Source organism: Drosophila sechellia, chromosome 3L (genome assembly GCF_004382195.2).
Source record: "Drosophila sechellia strain sech25 chromosome 3L, ASM438219v1, whole genome shotgun sequence".
Lineage (NCBI taxonomy): Eukaryota > Metazoa > Arthropoda > Insecta > Diptera > Drosophilidae > Drosophila > Drosophila sechellia.
Genome location: NC_045951.1, coordinates 11,785,428 through 11,800,321, shown reverse-complemented (window position 1 = coordinate 11,800,321; position 14,894 = coordinate 11,785,428). Strand labels below are relative to the sequence as shown.

The window sequence follows — 14,894 nt, the reverse complement described above, 5'->3', positions numbered from 1 at the left end:
TGATAACAACATTACTTTTATTATGATGTATTTTCATGATTTCTGACACAAAACAAGCTCAACAAATTATTTTTAATTGCTACATGCAGCACAGCAACGATTTTCGCAGAGCCCGAGGAAAGTGTGAAAACTGGAGGAAAATCTGCAAAGCCAGCGAACGGGTATAAATAATAGAAATGTTGTCTTACTCTGAAGATCGGCACTCGCGATTTTGCTCGGAAGAGAGCGACTGCGGTGGCAAATGGCAAACATTTGCGAGAACACGGACTACACTGCGAGAAAACATATACGAATCATAAAATAAATAAAGCAAGATGAAATTGCATTGAATGCATTTATGATACATAAGTAATAGTGCTACAAAACATAAAAAGTTTAATAGTTTAAAAATAAGTAATAGACATCTGCCTGATATTAAATATATATTTTAGTTTTAAATCAGCGAGAGTGTTTTCTCAGTGTAGTGAGACTAAAAAACCAACATGATCATGGTGATCTTAGCTGGCCATGGTGTGTGTGTGTGCACAACAAACTCCACATGTGGTCGGTTTGGATCGGATAGGATAGGATTGTATGGGATGGGATGGGATAGGATCGGATCGGATCAGATGGAATGGGTTGGGGTCGGTTGGATTGGATTGGATGCGAGTGGATCGGAGTGGAGTGATGACGTCGGCCACTTAGGCAAAGAAAGAGAGAGAGTGTGCAGGCAACAAGATCTGCGTCACAAAGCCTGGTTCAACCTAAATGGTGTGGCATAAACAAACCAACGGGGGAAATCTTTATAGAGAAGTGTTAAGTAAGGGAGGGTGGAGTGGATCACTAGGAGTGGGAGGTACTTAAGTTAAAGAACGAACGTTAGTTAGCTAAAGTGAAGAAATAGTTAGTTATATAAGTACTAAACTAAAACTAAAAATATCTATATTTTTAACAGTGAATATAATAACGAAAAGAATAAAGCAATCTTCCATCTTAAATGAGTAAAACAGGAGCAGCTGAAATGAGTAATTGGACTGGGATTCATTTCCTTTGTTTTCGATCTGGAAGAGAAGCTTCTGTACATGAAAGACCGAAGACCAAAAGGAAGAAAAGAATGGAAAAAGTGGGGGTAAAAATTAAAAAAAATAATAAATTTGCAGAGGACGAACGGGCTTAACCTTGAGTTAAATTGGAAAGGGGATTCTAATGAGTTCTTCTTTTGGGGCAGATAAAATCGAATGGTCAGGGGGGAAGGTCGAAGAAGAGATCTTGGGAGGAGACAAGTGTCAACATTAATTTGAAGATGTCTGAATGTTAATTCACAGCGCGAATATCGCATAAATTTCGCATATGCACATTTATTATCTCTATAAGTTGTATCTTTTCGTATGGCGGTATCTTTTCTGCATCGAACCCGGCATATTGGCCACTCCCTCGGCTCATCTCAAATTTTATCCTCGGTTTGTTTGGTCTGTCAACTCGCATAAACAAACAATTCGCTTGACGCCTACCCAAGCCGGGCTTAAAAAATACAAAAAAAATAAAATAAAACACAAATAAAACAGCAACACCCGAAAAAGCGTCACAGAACGTAGCATAAAATTAAAATAATTTTTGTTTTCATTCCGCCTGTGTTTTGTGGTGTCATTTGTTGTCTCTTGCGCAACCTTGACTCTTCTTCTCAAATCCTCCTCATGCCCAGCATGCAAATTTTCTGTTTTTCAATTCAAAAAAATCGCGCTTCAGTTGTAAAACTCCAAACGGTTAGGAGATGGCCTTCCAATCGGGTAGGGTACTACTTCACAAATCCACAAAATCGAAACAATAATATTGCTTCAAATAGAACAAGTTAAAAATACATTAATAATATTTAAATATTCTATCTACATATATGTTAACTTTTAACTTATACTTATATATAAATGCTTGCTTTTTGCTGACTGTAATCTTAGATAAAGATAAGCGCACACGGGTTGACCTACCTCACATTCTAAAAACAGTAAATAGTTTTTTTAAAAGTGTGCCATGTTAAAAATGCATTTAGACAACATTTTAACGCCATAACATCAAGAAGCCGTAATGGCACACTTTTAATATAGTTTATGGGTTTGTCTAACATCTTTATCCCGCGAGTCACCTTGTTTTTTCCACCAAGTGGATGGTTTGTTCGCCTGCTGCTGAGTTAAATTTACGAGTGTTCCATGTGCTTCAGATACCATTTATATGGGATATGGGGGTTTGGGAGATGTCCAACCGTGGATTGCTTAAGCTTGAAATTAATGCGACATCCCGGCTGCTCCGGCATCGATATTACAGAGCTCTTACAGCCCAACCCATTCCATCCAGAATGGCGATCCCAATCCGATCTCGGTTCCAATCCCTTTGCCAATCCCTGCTCACATGCGCGAAGAAGTTTGCATCTTGTGGATGCTTAAATTCTGCTTAATGATTTTTTATGAATTTATTGCCAGAGCAGTCGGCGAGCAATTTGCGCATGCGTTGCCTCCAATGAGGCCGAACTGAAAGATGAGGGGCTTGCAAAAAGGGATTCCTCAAGGGGACAGTCCACATAATCCAACAGGATGAATTACTGAAAAAAACAAGGGTAAGGTATGCTTAAAAAATTAAGAGAGAATAAAAATTATATTCAAGAACATCCTTACAGAATAAATCAATGAATGAATATGACTTAAATATCAAAAAAGGTTATATTACATTAAAAACAGTAACTATTGATATTAAGAAGAATCGTAATAAAAAACATTTTTTCTTAAATAAAAATTCATAGAATATTTTTTTTTAATTCTGAGTTTAATTTACATATATTTTATGACTTAATGCTGTATTTTTGTTCCGACTTCTGGTGCGAAATGTTTTTAGCAGTCGAGGGAAGTGAGGAAAGTCGCGCTGTTCTTCTGCTGTTGATTTCTGTTTCTGTTTGTGTGTTTTTGTTGTTTTCTTGTTTTCCGTGGCATGAGAGATGTGAAGTTTAAGTGGCTGCCTGCCGCATGCTGCACGCATATGGCGAGTGTTTGCAACGCCTACTAAATCATCTGGCAGCATGCCTCCTCGCATTTGCTGCCTCAGCAGAATTGGTCCGGAGATGGACTTAAATGTTGCCATACGCTGCACTTCCGCTTTAATAACACTCAGCTTGTGAATAAATACCATCATGTGTATAAATAGTGCGTGTATTTCGTATCTATGTGCCACTTTTGCTATTCAATGAATGCCCCAGCTTTGTTTCGAATGTAAAACAAAACATCTTTTAAACTCAACAGAAAATCCATCACATATGTGCGCAAAAGATCGGAGTTTCATAGAGCTTATAAGGTCGTGTTAACCAAGAGATGTGAAATGGTGTTTCCTGTGTGAACATTTGCTGAATATTTAATATGTTCAAAAGCAGATGTATTATTTTCATAGAGTTAGGGTAGAAAAAAATCAACAAAGCACATTAAGAGGTCAGACTTAACTCATTTATATCACCTTTTAATTTAGATAAAGCTTAAGTCATATTGATAACTACAGAACTTTTACCATTTCGACCTTCGCTTGAATTCTTTTTCCTGCTTTCGTGAGTTTGTTGGCTGTTTTTAGCATATTGGTCTTTTGTAACTTTTTGCTATAATTTTCATAATTTACAATACTCACGTAAGAGCGCAGTGGTAAACCCAAAAAAGCCAGCCAAACCAGAAGGTAAACTTAACTTTTAACACTTTTTTACCCGAGTGCGCTTGGGTGATAACTAAGGTCGTGACAACTGAAGTTAATGCAAAAGCTTAAAGACCACCGAGCGTAGTAATTGACATAATTTACATGGGAAGCACTGCCATCCGACCTTCAGAAAGCCCACAAAACTGTGCCTTAAATGGCAAATGAAGGGCTACTTCGGTTGTTTTGGTGTTCAGAGAGCCGAAACATTTTTTGGATTACCAAAAAATGACCAAATAAAGCCAGCGATAGACAAGTGAACGACCCTGGGGCGCCTCTGCCTCTCATCTTTTTTTTATAATTGTTGCATTTTTGACCAGCGCTTGTCACTTAGTTGAACATTTTATCGGCCAAGCCGTGTTGAGATACAAATTGACATGCCGAGATACACTGGAAGTGAGCTGAAAATGATTGCAGCGAAGGCGAAGTGGAAACCCGATACGCCTTCCAAGCTCGAATGCAGCGGCCATGTGAATACGAGATGCACGGGGGTTTTGGCCACTCGAGCAACTTTTTGTGGCAGCCAAGTGCAAAGGCGGTGTCAATTCGCATTGCGATGGATTCCAATCACACGCATATCACTTGCCACTCGAATCGAATAAATAAACGCATAAATATCCCAGATCGGCGCTTAAATGACAAGTTGAGTATATCAATCATTTATTCGAAACAAAGTTCATGGTGTCTTAAAAATAAGGAAGATTTCAAATGCCCAAAAATGAGATACTAATATAATAATAATAAACTTAGTTTGCAATGCAAGGACAATTCTTGTGTAATAAAATAATCCTAGCTAATAAGTAAAAGCTTGAATTTTTATAAAACAAAAAGTATGAATTCGAAAACATTTTTCAAAACATGTTTGAACATCAAATTATTTTGAAAGTTTTTCGATTTTTCCAAACTAAATAAGCTGAACAATATTGATGGGAATTAAAAATATCCCGAAGCATACAATTTCACACTTTTTCCGATCAAGATAATTCGTAGAGATTAGCCAATTTCTTTAGCATACGCTTTTCTCCTGGCGTTTTTTTAAGAGAAAAGTGTTGCCAGCATCAATCAAGGCAATTTCCAATGCGCTCGAAGCGCAGCCAAATGCATAAATCATCAGATTGAAAGATCCCAAACTTGGCTTAGATCTAAAACAGCCAAATGCCAAAACGAACAAAAAAATGTGGAGCCCAACGTAAGGCCATAAATCTCAAGATTCATTAGGTGCAACTGAAAATTGAACTGAAAGCCGCTTCGGGTGCTCCCAAGTTTTTGGCGCGTTTTTAATGCACTGAGAAAAATTTGGATTATAAGAGGAAAATTTTAGTTTATCCTCTTTTAAATTAAGTAATTAAAAAAGTGTATATTATTGGAATAAAAATATGCCATTCAGATATTAGCTCTTTTTACATGTAAAATAAATAAACAAATAAATAAATTTTAGCTTTTGAATATTTTTTTCAGTGTACCTCAACCCACCCTCTCTTCACACAGCTAGCAAACATTGTGCGACCTTCAAATGCTTCACCAACACACACGCATTTGGGGGAGAGAAATCACGCCACTCTTGGAAATTGGCAACAAGGAAGCGGTGTTGCCAATCTTCTTGGCTACATGCTGCAAGCCCGGCTTGATGGAAACTTGGCCCAACGGATGAACACGCACCGTCAGCTGAGCTCATTTGACTGGAGGTATCTTAACCCATTGACAACCATTGCCCAGAAATAAGCCAAATACTTAAATCGTAACCTAACTTTTTCTGATTTGAAAGAGAACGTACAAATTAAGCGATAGTATTTTAACAATATACAAATTCACAAATTATGTATAACATCTGATATTATATATAACATCATTTTAGAATACATTAATTTTTATCCAAAACAAACCATTTTAAATTTTTTTTACAATTTCTTTTTAGTACGCTTAGTTAGTTATTTTTGTAGGCAACATTTTTCAAAATATTTCAAAAATTATTTTATTTTACAAAACTCAGAACTACTAAGAACTTATTTAAAATTTGTTCGAATGTTTGCGGGCAAACCCATGAAAATGGGTTAATTTGAGTTGGGTTTATCTGGAGGCAAAGGCAACTCCGTGGAGATCGGTAACATGTTTTATGCATCCGCAACAAATGTATATATGTATATGTCTATATGTACATAGCTGTGTATATAAGCCACTTGTGTGCTGGAGAAAAAATAGCAACAACAGCGAAATACTTTTAAAGGTAACCGATCAGAAAACAACAGAAACAAAAATAATGGCGAAGGTCGTTCAAAGGCAATGCAAACTTTATGTTTTCTTTTTTATGTTTGGCGCATGAGTTTTTGTCGTTTTATTGAACGTTACTTTTAAGTTCTCAGAAGTTTTTTCGAAGGACGTTCAGAGATTTTTTTTAAAGAGTTTCCTTTGATAGTGAGTTTAAATTAATTATGGAACGTTCTGAACATCTATTAAATATCATTTTGGAATGACATTTTTAAGTAATAACCATTTAGCTGGGTCTACAAAAATATAATAGATCTTGGTGATATGTGATTTTAAAAATTGAATATATTCTCTAATAATCAGAACGAAGCATAGTTGAAAGTAGTTTGGAACTACTTAAAGAAGTATAGTAAAACTTAAGGATATTTTAAATAGGTTTATAGGGACTTTAATAAAACTATCTGTTAATAACTGCTCCTCATTTAATTTAGGCTTAAATAATTTCCTTTATTTATAATAAAATACCTTATGTTTGTTAACAAAGAGCATTAGGACTTCGTTCTGGTCGCTACTTAATTGCTTTTAAATTTGCGACGAAATTTACTTACCAACACTTGGCTGCTGAGATTTATTCACGAAACTGAGCGACGTTGATAAGACCGCTGCCTAATTGCTCCTGTACCGGACGTCAACGCAGTTTTCGATTTTCAAAACCGTTTTTGTTGTCTTGTTTTTTATATTTTTTTTGTTTTTGCTGGCGATTTCGGTTTCGGTTTGTTCCCATCATAAAGTTGTCGACTGGTTTCCTTTTTTTGGCATCGACGACGACGACGAACCGTTTCTGTCAGTCAGTTGAGGCGAGGCTGGGATTTTCTTTTTGCCATTTTGTGTAATTTATTTTTTGTTGATTTCATTTTATAAACATTTCATTTGGGTAGTAGTTTGGTGGCTCGTTTTTTCCCCAGGAATGTGGGTCAGCTGCGACACTTGGTTGACCACGGATGTGCCTGAATTTGGGAACTGGGACTGCGTTTGGAGCACCTGGGATGTGGATCGGTAACTAAAGCTTACACGGTTAATGCCTGGATGTCGGACACGTATGTATGACTGCCGGTTTTGTGGTCCACCAACTGGGAGTTGGATAAGAGGTGTCAGCTATCGCTGGGGAATATGAAACGAGTCGAGACCACGTTGGAACTTTCTGTCCTACATTAATTTCAGATCGAAATTACAGACCGTCGACGGCTGATGTATTACGCTAATGGACAGCTTAATGTGCTCGAATCAGAGTCTGGATTTATAAATGAGTTTATCTGGCGAAACCCATAATCATGTGCGCTATAAAAAAGGGGTGAAATTTCGCTGGAAAACAATACCCTTATTAAAATAATTTAGGCGAGGCAACAAAATAGGGATACAAAGTGTAAATCTACTTTTAACAAGCAAGTTGTTAGGATATTTTAAATTAAACAAAAATTTAATTGAAAATTTTACACTATGAAATAATATTATTTATTATTTCCAGATTAAAATCAAAACTAACATATCAAATTACAGTGCCGTAACCTTAAACCTTCAGATATCTTAGTTGAGATCTTTGTTATAACCCCTGAAACTAAAATACATAACCCGACCTCGTCAAAGGTCGGCCAAGTTGATTGAGACAACTAACAAATTATCATATCTGTCTGTTAGCCATTAGCTTGATACGATTTCAGAATAAATAAACCTGATGTAAATTACATAACCATATATGCATTTTAAACGATTCCCGGTTGACATGGCGCCTAGGTTTAGAATTTAGATCTTGCCCCAGACAAGTTCTTTGTAAAATAATCTTTTGATTCGATATGCATCGAAACTAATTGCCTTGGAAAATAATTAAGTTATTACCATATCAACATAAATAGAGGCAATGACTAACATATTGTGTAACAACTGTACTTTTACTTTTTATTAACATTGATTGTCATGTTGAAATGGGTGTCGCAAAATTTTTCCTGCGGAGAACAAAAGATACGATTGAAGTTTTGAATCTCAAGTGTTTTATGTAAAACTTGAAAAAAAAAAATGTGGCGAGACAAACGAAAGTCAATTAAGGTTCGATTGCTGAGGCTGGAACACGCCTTCGAGCGTATCTATCTATCTATGTATCTATGTATCTGGTAGTTGAATAAACACTTTGCGGCCGGCAGGGCGAAGTTGGGGGCGAATAAAAAATAAAAACTTTCTACAATTATTTTCAATACTATTGAACTTTTCTTCTACTTCACGCTGATTTACGCAACTTTCACGGCAGCCACAAAATACAAAAAAAAAAAAAAACCCAAGTCTCAACCAACAAATTTATGGCCACAACAGCAGCAGCCGGCCAAATCGAAAAAAAAAAAAAAAGTTGAAAAAGTTGAGAAAAAAGACGCTGCTCAATGGCCCACGCAACTGCAGTGCAGGCAGAAACAAAAACTAAACCCTTTAGGAAATTTGTACAGAAAAGCCACGAAAACTGGCGACTCTCGCCGTATGAATCCGTTTAAAATCGCTGAAAACCGAAACTGCAACTGCACCTCCAACTTCAAGCTCCATCTTTAGCTCAAACTCAAACTCGAATCCGAATCCGAATCGAAAAACTGCAACACCAACGCAAGTTGGCCTAAAGTTGGAGTTTATTTTAAAGCCTTTTTTTTCGGCCAAGTGTGCGGGCGGCACAGTGGGATGCATAACTAATGGAAATGGGATGAAATCGAAGAGTTCACGGCGCTGTTGATTTACACTTTTTTGGTGTTTTTGGAAGCACTAAGCTATTAATAACAATAAGCGATGATTTATGGGTATCAGATTTAGTTTTTCAAACTAAGATTTACAGCTTTTCACTTTCGGATTATTTTGTAATATTTTATTTTTCAGATCTGTATATTTTTATAAATTTGAAAAATTAGATAAGAGGAGTTTGATAAATATTAGTTATTGAAAATCAAGAATTTTCATACATAGAAATGCAAGTTTTTTCTTTAAAATTAATGAATAAAATATTGTATATATTCCCTTTGTCTGGCTGCCTAGAAATTCTATTCAGTAGTTTCACAATTCTGTAACTAGATCATTTACCTTCCAGCTGGGTTTTCACTTTCGTTTTATGGCGAAGGAATATGTTTAGACATTCGGGATCAGATTTCCAATGCACGGGTAATCGGTGCGCTTTTTAAGTTCATTGGCCCCACAGTGCGACGAATATATATATATATCTGTGTGAATGGATATATATATCAGATGGGATAGGATCGCAGTGGTTTTATTAATGAGCACAGACGCACGCTTAGCACGAAAAACGCCACCGGAGCGATGTGAAAACTTGTGGATTTCGATTTCGATGCGGAATCGAAGTGCTTTGTCTCAACATTATAGCCATATATATCCGCAGACCTAGCCATGGCCAGAAGACAGAAGATTAGGCCAGGCTCGAGAGCGATGGGGGCGTCATTGGCGTTGGCAGCACATCGCATATCAAAACGCCACCTCTGCGGTATCATGGCAATCATTATAATGTGAGTGGGATCGTGCCTATATTATAATGGGCATAAATATATAAGCTATCCCCGATATGGGGGCGCTTGGCAAGTGTCGCACGAGCAGAACGTGCCACCTTGGTTTTCGTCTTTCGATTCGAAGATGGAACATAGGCTTTTGTTTTGGCCCCATTCGATTGCTTTTGTTTTTCCAATTGTGTAAGGTTTTGATTAATAGCCCCCCATGTGCAGTCCATCTATTTAGCTATTCTCGACCCGCTCGATCGTTCGAACAACAATCATTATCGTAAGTGTTGCTCACCAGTTGGTAGATGCCATTAATCAAACATCTTTACATTTTATTTTGGCTCCATTTCGTTACAGCCAAACAAATTCGCGGGGAATACCAATATCAACAAAAAAACAAAAAAACAGCAATTTAATATTGCTAATGAATGAGTGGTAGTGGTAGAGAAAGGTGAGTGACAGCATAACGAATGCTTCAAACTACCGATTGCCATTGAACTTGACTTGTGAGTGGGCAGCCAACTTCCTCATAGGTGGTATCATATGAAATATGGAGCAATATTAAGCGCATGATGCCAAGATGGGATAATAAATATGTTCTATGGGGTGCTATTGTTATTTTGATTACTGTTCTTAAAAAAATTAGCATAACAAATGGGGTTTTTTATATATCTGAAGTTACTAATAATTTAATATTTATTTTACAAGATTTAAAAATGAATTTCTTTATATTACATATATATAACCCATGCATATAACCCCTTTTACAAAGTATTTATTAATTAATGAATTAATGGCTTCAATAATTGCTTCCCATGAGCTAATATGAGCTTAATTAATTCCAGCACACGGCTTACAGTAAAATGATTTCCATTTAACGTAAGCAATGCAAATAATTGCTGAATTAAATCACTAATCTTATCAGAGCTTCTAAAAAGCTTTTCAATCATAAAGTAACTAATTGCCACTGCAATTATAAACGTAAAGGTCATGGAAAATGTATATATATATATAAAGGAAAAATGTTAATTGAATTTTTTTTCGATTCTGGCATATGCAGAAATTATTCACCTGCAAGCAGGCACGAATGTCAAAATAATCACAGCGGCTTTTCCAATTACATCCGAATTATTTATGCCGGCCAATACTGAATTCCTTACTAAATCCAGGGGCATTTATCACGGCTGACAGTTGGGACGGCGCTCAGCTTCAACACGCCAAATTCAAAAACCGAAATCCAAAACCAAAACCGCCAAATCGCCGCCAGCAGTGGTCAGCGCATAAATCCGCCGACAAACTCAATCAAAAAGGCGAACTGGCCAGCCTAGCTCATTTTTTATGTGTATGCTACTGGTACAGGGCACACTGGCTATCTAAGACTGGCATCAAAACTGATGCAAATAAAATAATAATTACAATGTGTTTTTAAAACTATGCAGATATATTGCATGGTGTGCTTCGTCACTACGTAAACTGCTGTCTGGAGTGAAACTCACCCTAGGTTCTGAATGATCTTTCAATTTCTGGATATAAAAGTTAACTCAAACATTTTTATTGATGCTCCACTGTAGCATAAATGTTTCGTTAACCAATTTTGTCGTGAATGCAAATTTCTGTGTACACTTTTAATTAACGCTAAAGGTTGTTTACAGCCGTTATTGGTGTTGGAGTTTTTCCAGCACTTATTTGACTTTTGGGCCAGCTCGGTTGTTTACTGATTAGCGCAAAAAATCAAGGCACAAGTAAAATAATAGACGGCCAATCAAGAAATCTAATATTGAATCACGAAACGAACCCGCTGCCGAACCCGATGTACAAATGAATGTACGTATGTACATATGTATGTATGGAGTACCATACATACATAATTTGCTTAATGTTTACTTATGCTAATCGGGGACATTAATCAGACTTGTTAACAACATTGGGCACGAGTCGCAAGGGGTCGCCTCCGATTTCGTCCATGCCGTAAATGCCAAACAAATCAGCAGTCGCACCGAAATTACTTCATTTTTCGTAACTTAAATTGATGGATTATTAAATACGAGAGAGAGAAAAATGTTCAAAAGATTACAAAGGCCCCAAACAAAACAATCAATGTAGGGGCTTTTAAGCTCGGATGCCCAATGGGAAATAATCAGAGATGGGAAATAGAAGATTTTGCAGCTTACGAAAATATTTAAGTGTTGGAAAAAACGTTTTAGTATTATATCTTTAATATCTTAAATTTAAATTAAATTGTTTAACCACAATAAAATATATTAAATTTCTCACGTGCTAGAGAAATAAGTTATTAAGTAAATGAAAAAATTTATTAAATTTATTTGAATGAAAAACCTTTATATCTACATATGTAATATATCAAAGAGTTTCCAAACTGTCTAAAAGCTTTTGATGTATAATTTATTCTGCCTAAATTAATTGCGTAAAATCGTGTTAGCCCTCCACTAACATTATTTTAATTATACCACTAACCACTTTGGTAACAAGCTGCAGCAGTAAATTTCCACATGGGCACGCTTTTGACGCACGTGCCAACGCAACAACAACAGCGACAACAAACAATATCATCTGCAGCAACAACAAAAATAACAGCAACGAAGCACAGTGCAAAGCGAAATGCAGCCAAACAATACAGCTACAACTGCAACACACAAAAGAAAGTCGAACAAAGCACACACACACACACAACAATGGCTCCAAAGGGGCTCACAGATGAGCGGGACTTTTCGCTTTTGAAACGAGCGAAGCGGAACCAGTTTCGGAAATATAAAAAAGAAATAGAGTTTTTAAGCTGATGAAATGCCCATGATTTTTCCAATTCACGCCTAGCGCGTTACATGTTTATTTCAAATCCATAAAGTTGGGGAAAAGCCCCCTCGACCTTTCTATAGCTGCAGTTTTCTTGTACAAAAAGTTATATCATTTTAACAATTTCCATAAAAACTAAATAAAGACATTTATCGAGGTTTTATTACGTTAAAATTATATTATAATAATGAGCTATAAGTCTTAAAGTTAACATAAACAGCTACAGATTTTAAGTACAATCAATAACTTTAATTGGTGTTTTGCAAATAATGAAATGATTTTCAATGATAATTGCATTTTTATTAGTAAACATATATTATTTAGTATTTTTTTTTAGCATTTTTAAGCTCCGAAAAAAGTTATTGTACTTTATCGGAGTTAGGATCATAAGAAATCCACATTTCGAAGGGCATATCTCGTTGAGCAGAGCAACAACATCATCTGTGGAGGCGTTAAGCGATGAGGGGAGTGGGGTGGGGGTCTTTTTGGGGATGGGTAGAGATGAGAGTGGAGCTGCGATGAGTTCGTGGAAGCGGGAAGTGTGTTGAAAGCGAAGACAAATATTACACATTTAATTATGACAAGGTGACTCGGCTACGCCTCTGCTGCTCCACCTCTGATCCCCACTGCCCACCTGGCCGCGCATTTTCCACTTTGCAGGGAAATTCAACTATGAAAATTTCAGACGAAATTTGATTCGGTTGCTTGGCCCGCTGCTGACTTCTGCTGCCTCTGACACTAATGCCTTTAATGATCCAAGTTGTCGCTCAAGTTGAAAACAGCCATTAGACTGGCTGACTCCCCATTGTCTTTGGGAGCACTATCTATTTAACTCGATCAGTGAGTGAGTGAAATACCTGGGAAATACCTGATTTAATCGCAGAGAACATGATTTTGCAGGAGTGTAAAATGTTGATTATTAAATAATTGTGATTTAACATATTTGTATCCACAAATGAAATAGTAGGTATCCGTATCCGTATCCACGGTATGCCTTTTGCTTGCAGCTATTTCCGAAATGCGATCTGTGAGTTCGAGTATATGTATGTATTACAAGATGTTTATAGCATATCATCATCCATTCATTCAGTTGACTAGATCAATGCTGTTTGCGTTCTGGCAGATCGTCTCGTAATCCTGGCTGAGATCCCAATGTATGCCCAGTAGCTTCCGGTGGACCTTGACGAACTTACCCACGTAGATCATTAGCTTGGCGGTTAGATTTAGCCTCAATTCCTGCACGGTGCACTGCTGATAGATGTTGCCGGCGGCAATTGTGCACGGTAGTCCATCATTGCGACCTTCGATCATTTTCAGCATGCCCTGCACCTTTTTGATGCACTTCTTCAGACTCTTCTTCTGCTTGGTCAAGTCGCGGTGCCGGGCATGCTGCTCCTCAACGTAGTTGATGACCTCGTTGGGAATGTTCGGGATTGTGCTCTCCTCCATTAGCATTTCAATTTAAGCGAATATAAATTTTGTCTTAAAGGAAGTGAATTTTTGATAGTTGCTCAAATATGAAAGGAAAAACAAAAAAAAGTTATTTTGAACATGAACATTCAGAAATATGTCAAATATGTCATGTTAGTGGTTCTTGAAAGTGGTTCTGTTAGTAAAATATACCCATCATAAATTAGTTCGAATGTAACCTAATGTATTCATATTTTCCCTCATCTCTTTATGCCGCTTCACACCTCCGAGTTAGCCACTAACCATTATGATTTCATCTGGCCAAAACAAAGATGGCCCATGAGATCTTCTGCGGATACAATGGCAATGCTAATCACATTCATAAATTATCCGCACCTCCGGTTGGAAACTCGCATCTATTGATTATTTGATCGTGAGTGTGTGTTCGTTGTAGATGAGAATATTTTGTTATTGCCTGATTCACGACTGGACATTTGCAGTGGCTAAACATTAATTTTTCACGCTACCCTCCCTTGATTTATTCAAATTATTTTTAATGGCCTTTTGTTGTTGACTCTGTCACTGTGCTAAATGGCAGTACAAATTCCACGAGTCTATTGGAATTTTTACTATTGTGAATTAGTTGGAATTGGCTGACATCAGAGGGGTGGGGGGAATCACTTGTACAAATGGTTTTTTAATGCATCTATGAATTTGTTTTGGTTGCCAAATCTTATGAGAAAATTCCACGAATTTTTTGCAGAGCATTTCTTCGAATGCAATTAGATAAATATTTGTTTATGCTTGAAATGGAAGTTCAGCTTAGATTTATTTCTAATATTTTAAGAGAAATACAATTTCATAGTAACATATCATTTCTACCACTTGATTTGATTTCTTTAAATGATTACAATGTGCATATAACTTGTATATAATGTCGGCGAGTTTCAAGTGTTCCTTGAACTTTCCCAGTTCATTTCAATGGAATTGAACTTCATTTATGAAACAAGTTCTCCTGCCCTCCGATTTCACATAACCGGCCATTCCAAAAGACCACACGCGTTTTGGGTGCCATTTATGAGCATTTAATCCTTTTGGGCAGCCCAACAATAGCCAACACCACACCAAAAACAACTGAAACACCAAGCGGAAACCCAAAAATGAAAAAAAAAAAAATGTCAAAAAATCATAAAAAAAGGGTGTGCATTCAGGTTGATTTATACGATCATATTTCTATGGCTTTCA

At 36.7% G+C, this 14,894-nt stretch overlaps 1 protein-coding gene across 1 annotated transcript; it reads right to left on the bottom strand.

Moving 5' to 3' along the window:
• Positions 1-13,140: 13,140 nt before the first annotated feature.
• Positions 13,141-13,784, bottom strand: LOC6605393. Its single transcript, XM_002030190.2, has one exon. It carries the CDS (start codon positions 13,692-13,694, stop codon positions 13,326-13,328), a length of 369 nt encoding a protein of 122 aa, XP_002030226.1. The 5' UTR covers positions 13,695-13,784; the 3' UTR covers positions 13,141-13,325.
• Positions 13,785-14,894: the final 1,110 nt, after the last annotated feature.

Coding starts and splice junctions, on each gene's coding strand:
- LOC6605393 (XM_002030190.2), bottom strand. CDS start 13,694: ATGCTAATGGAGGAGAGCACAATCCCGAACATTCCCAACGAGGTCATC.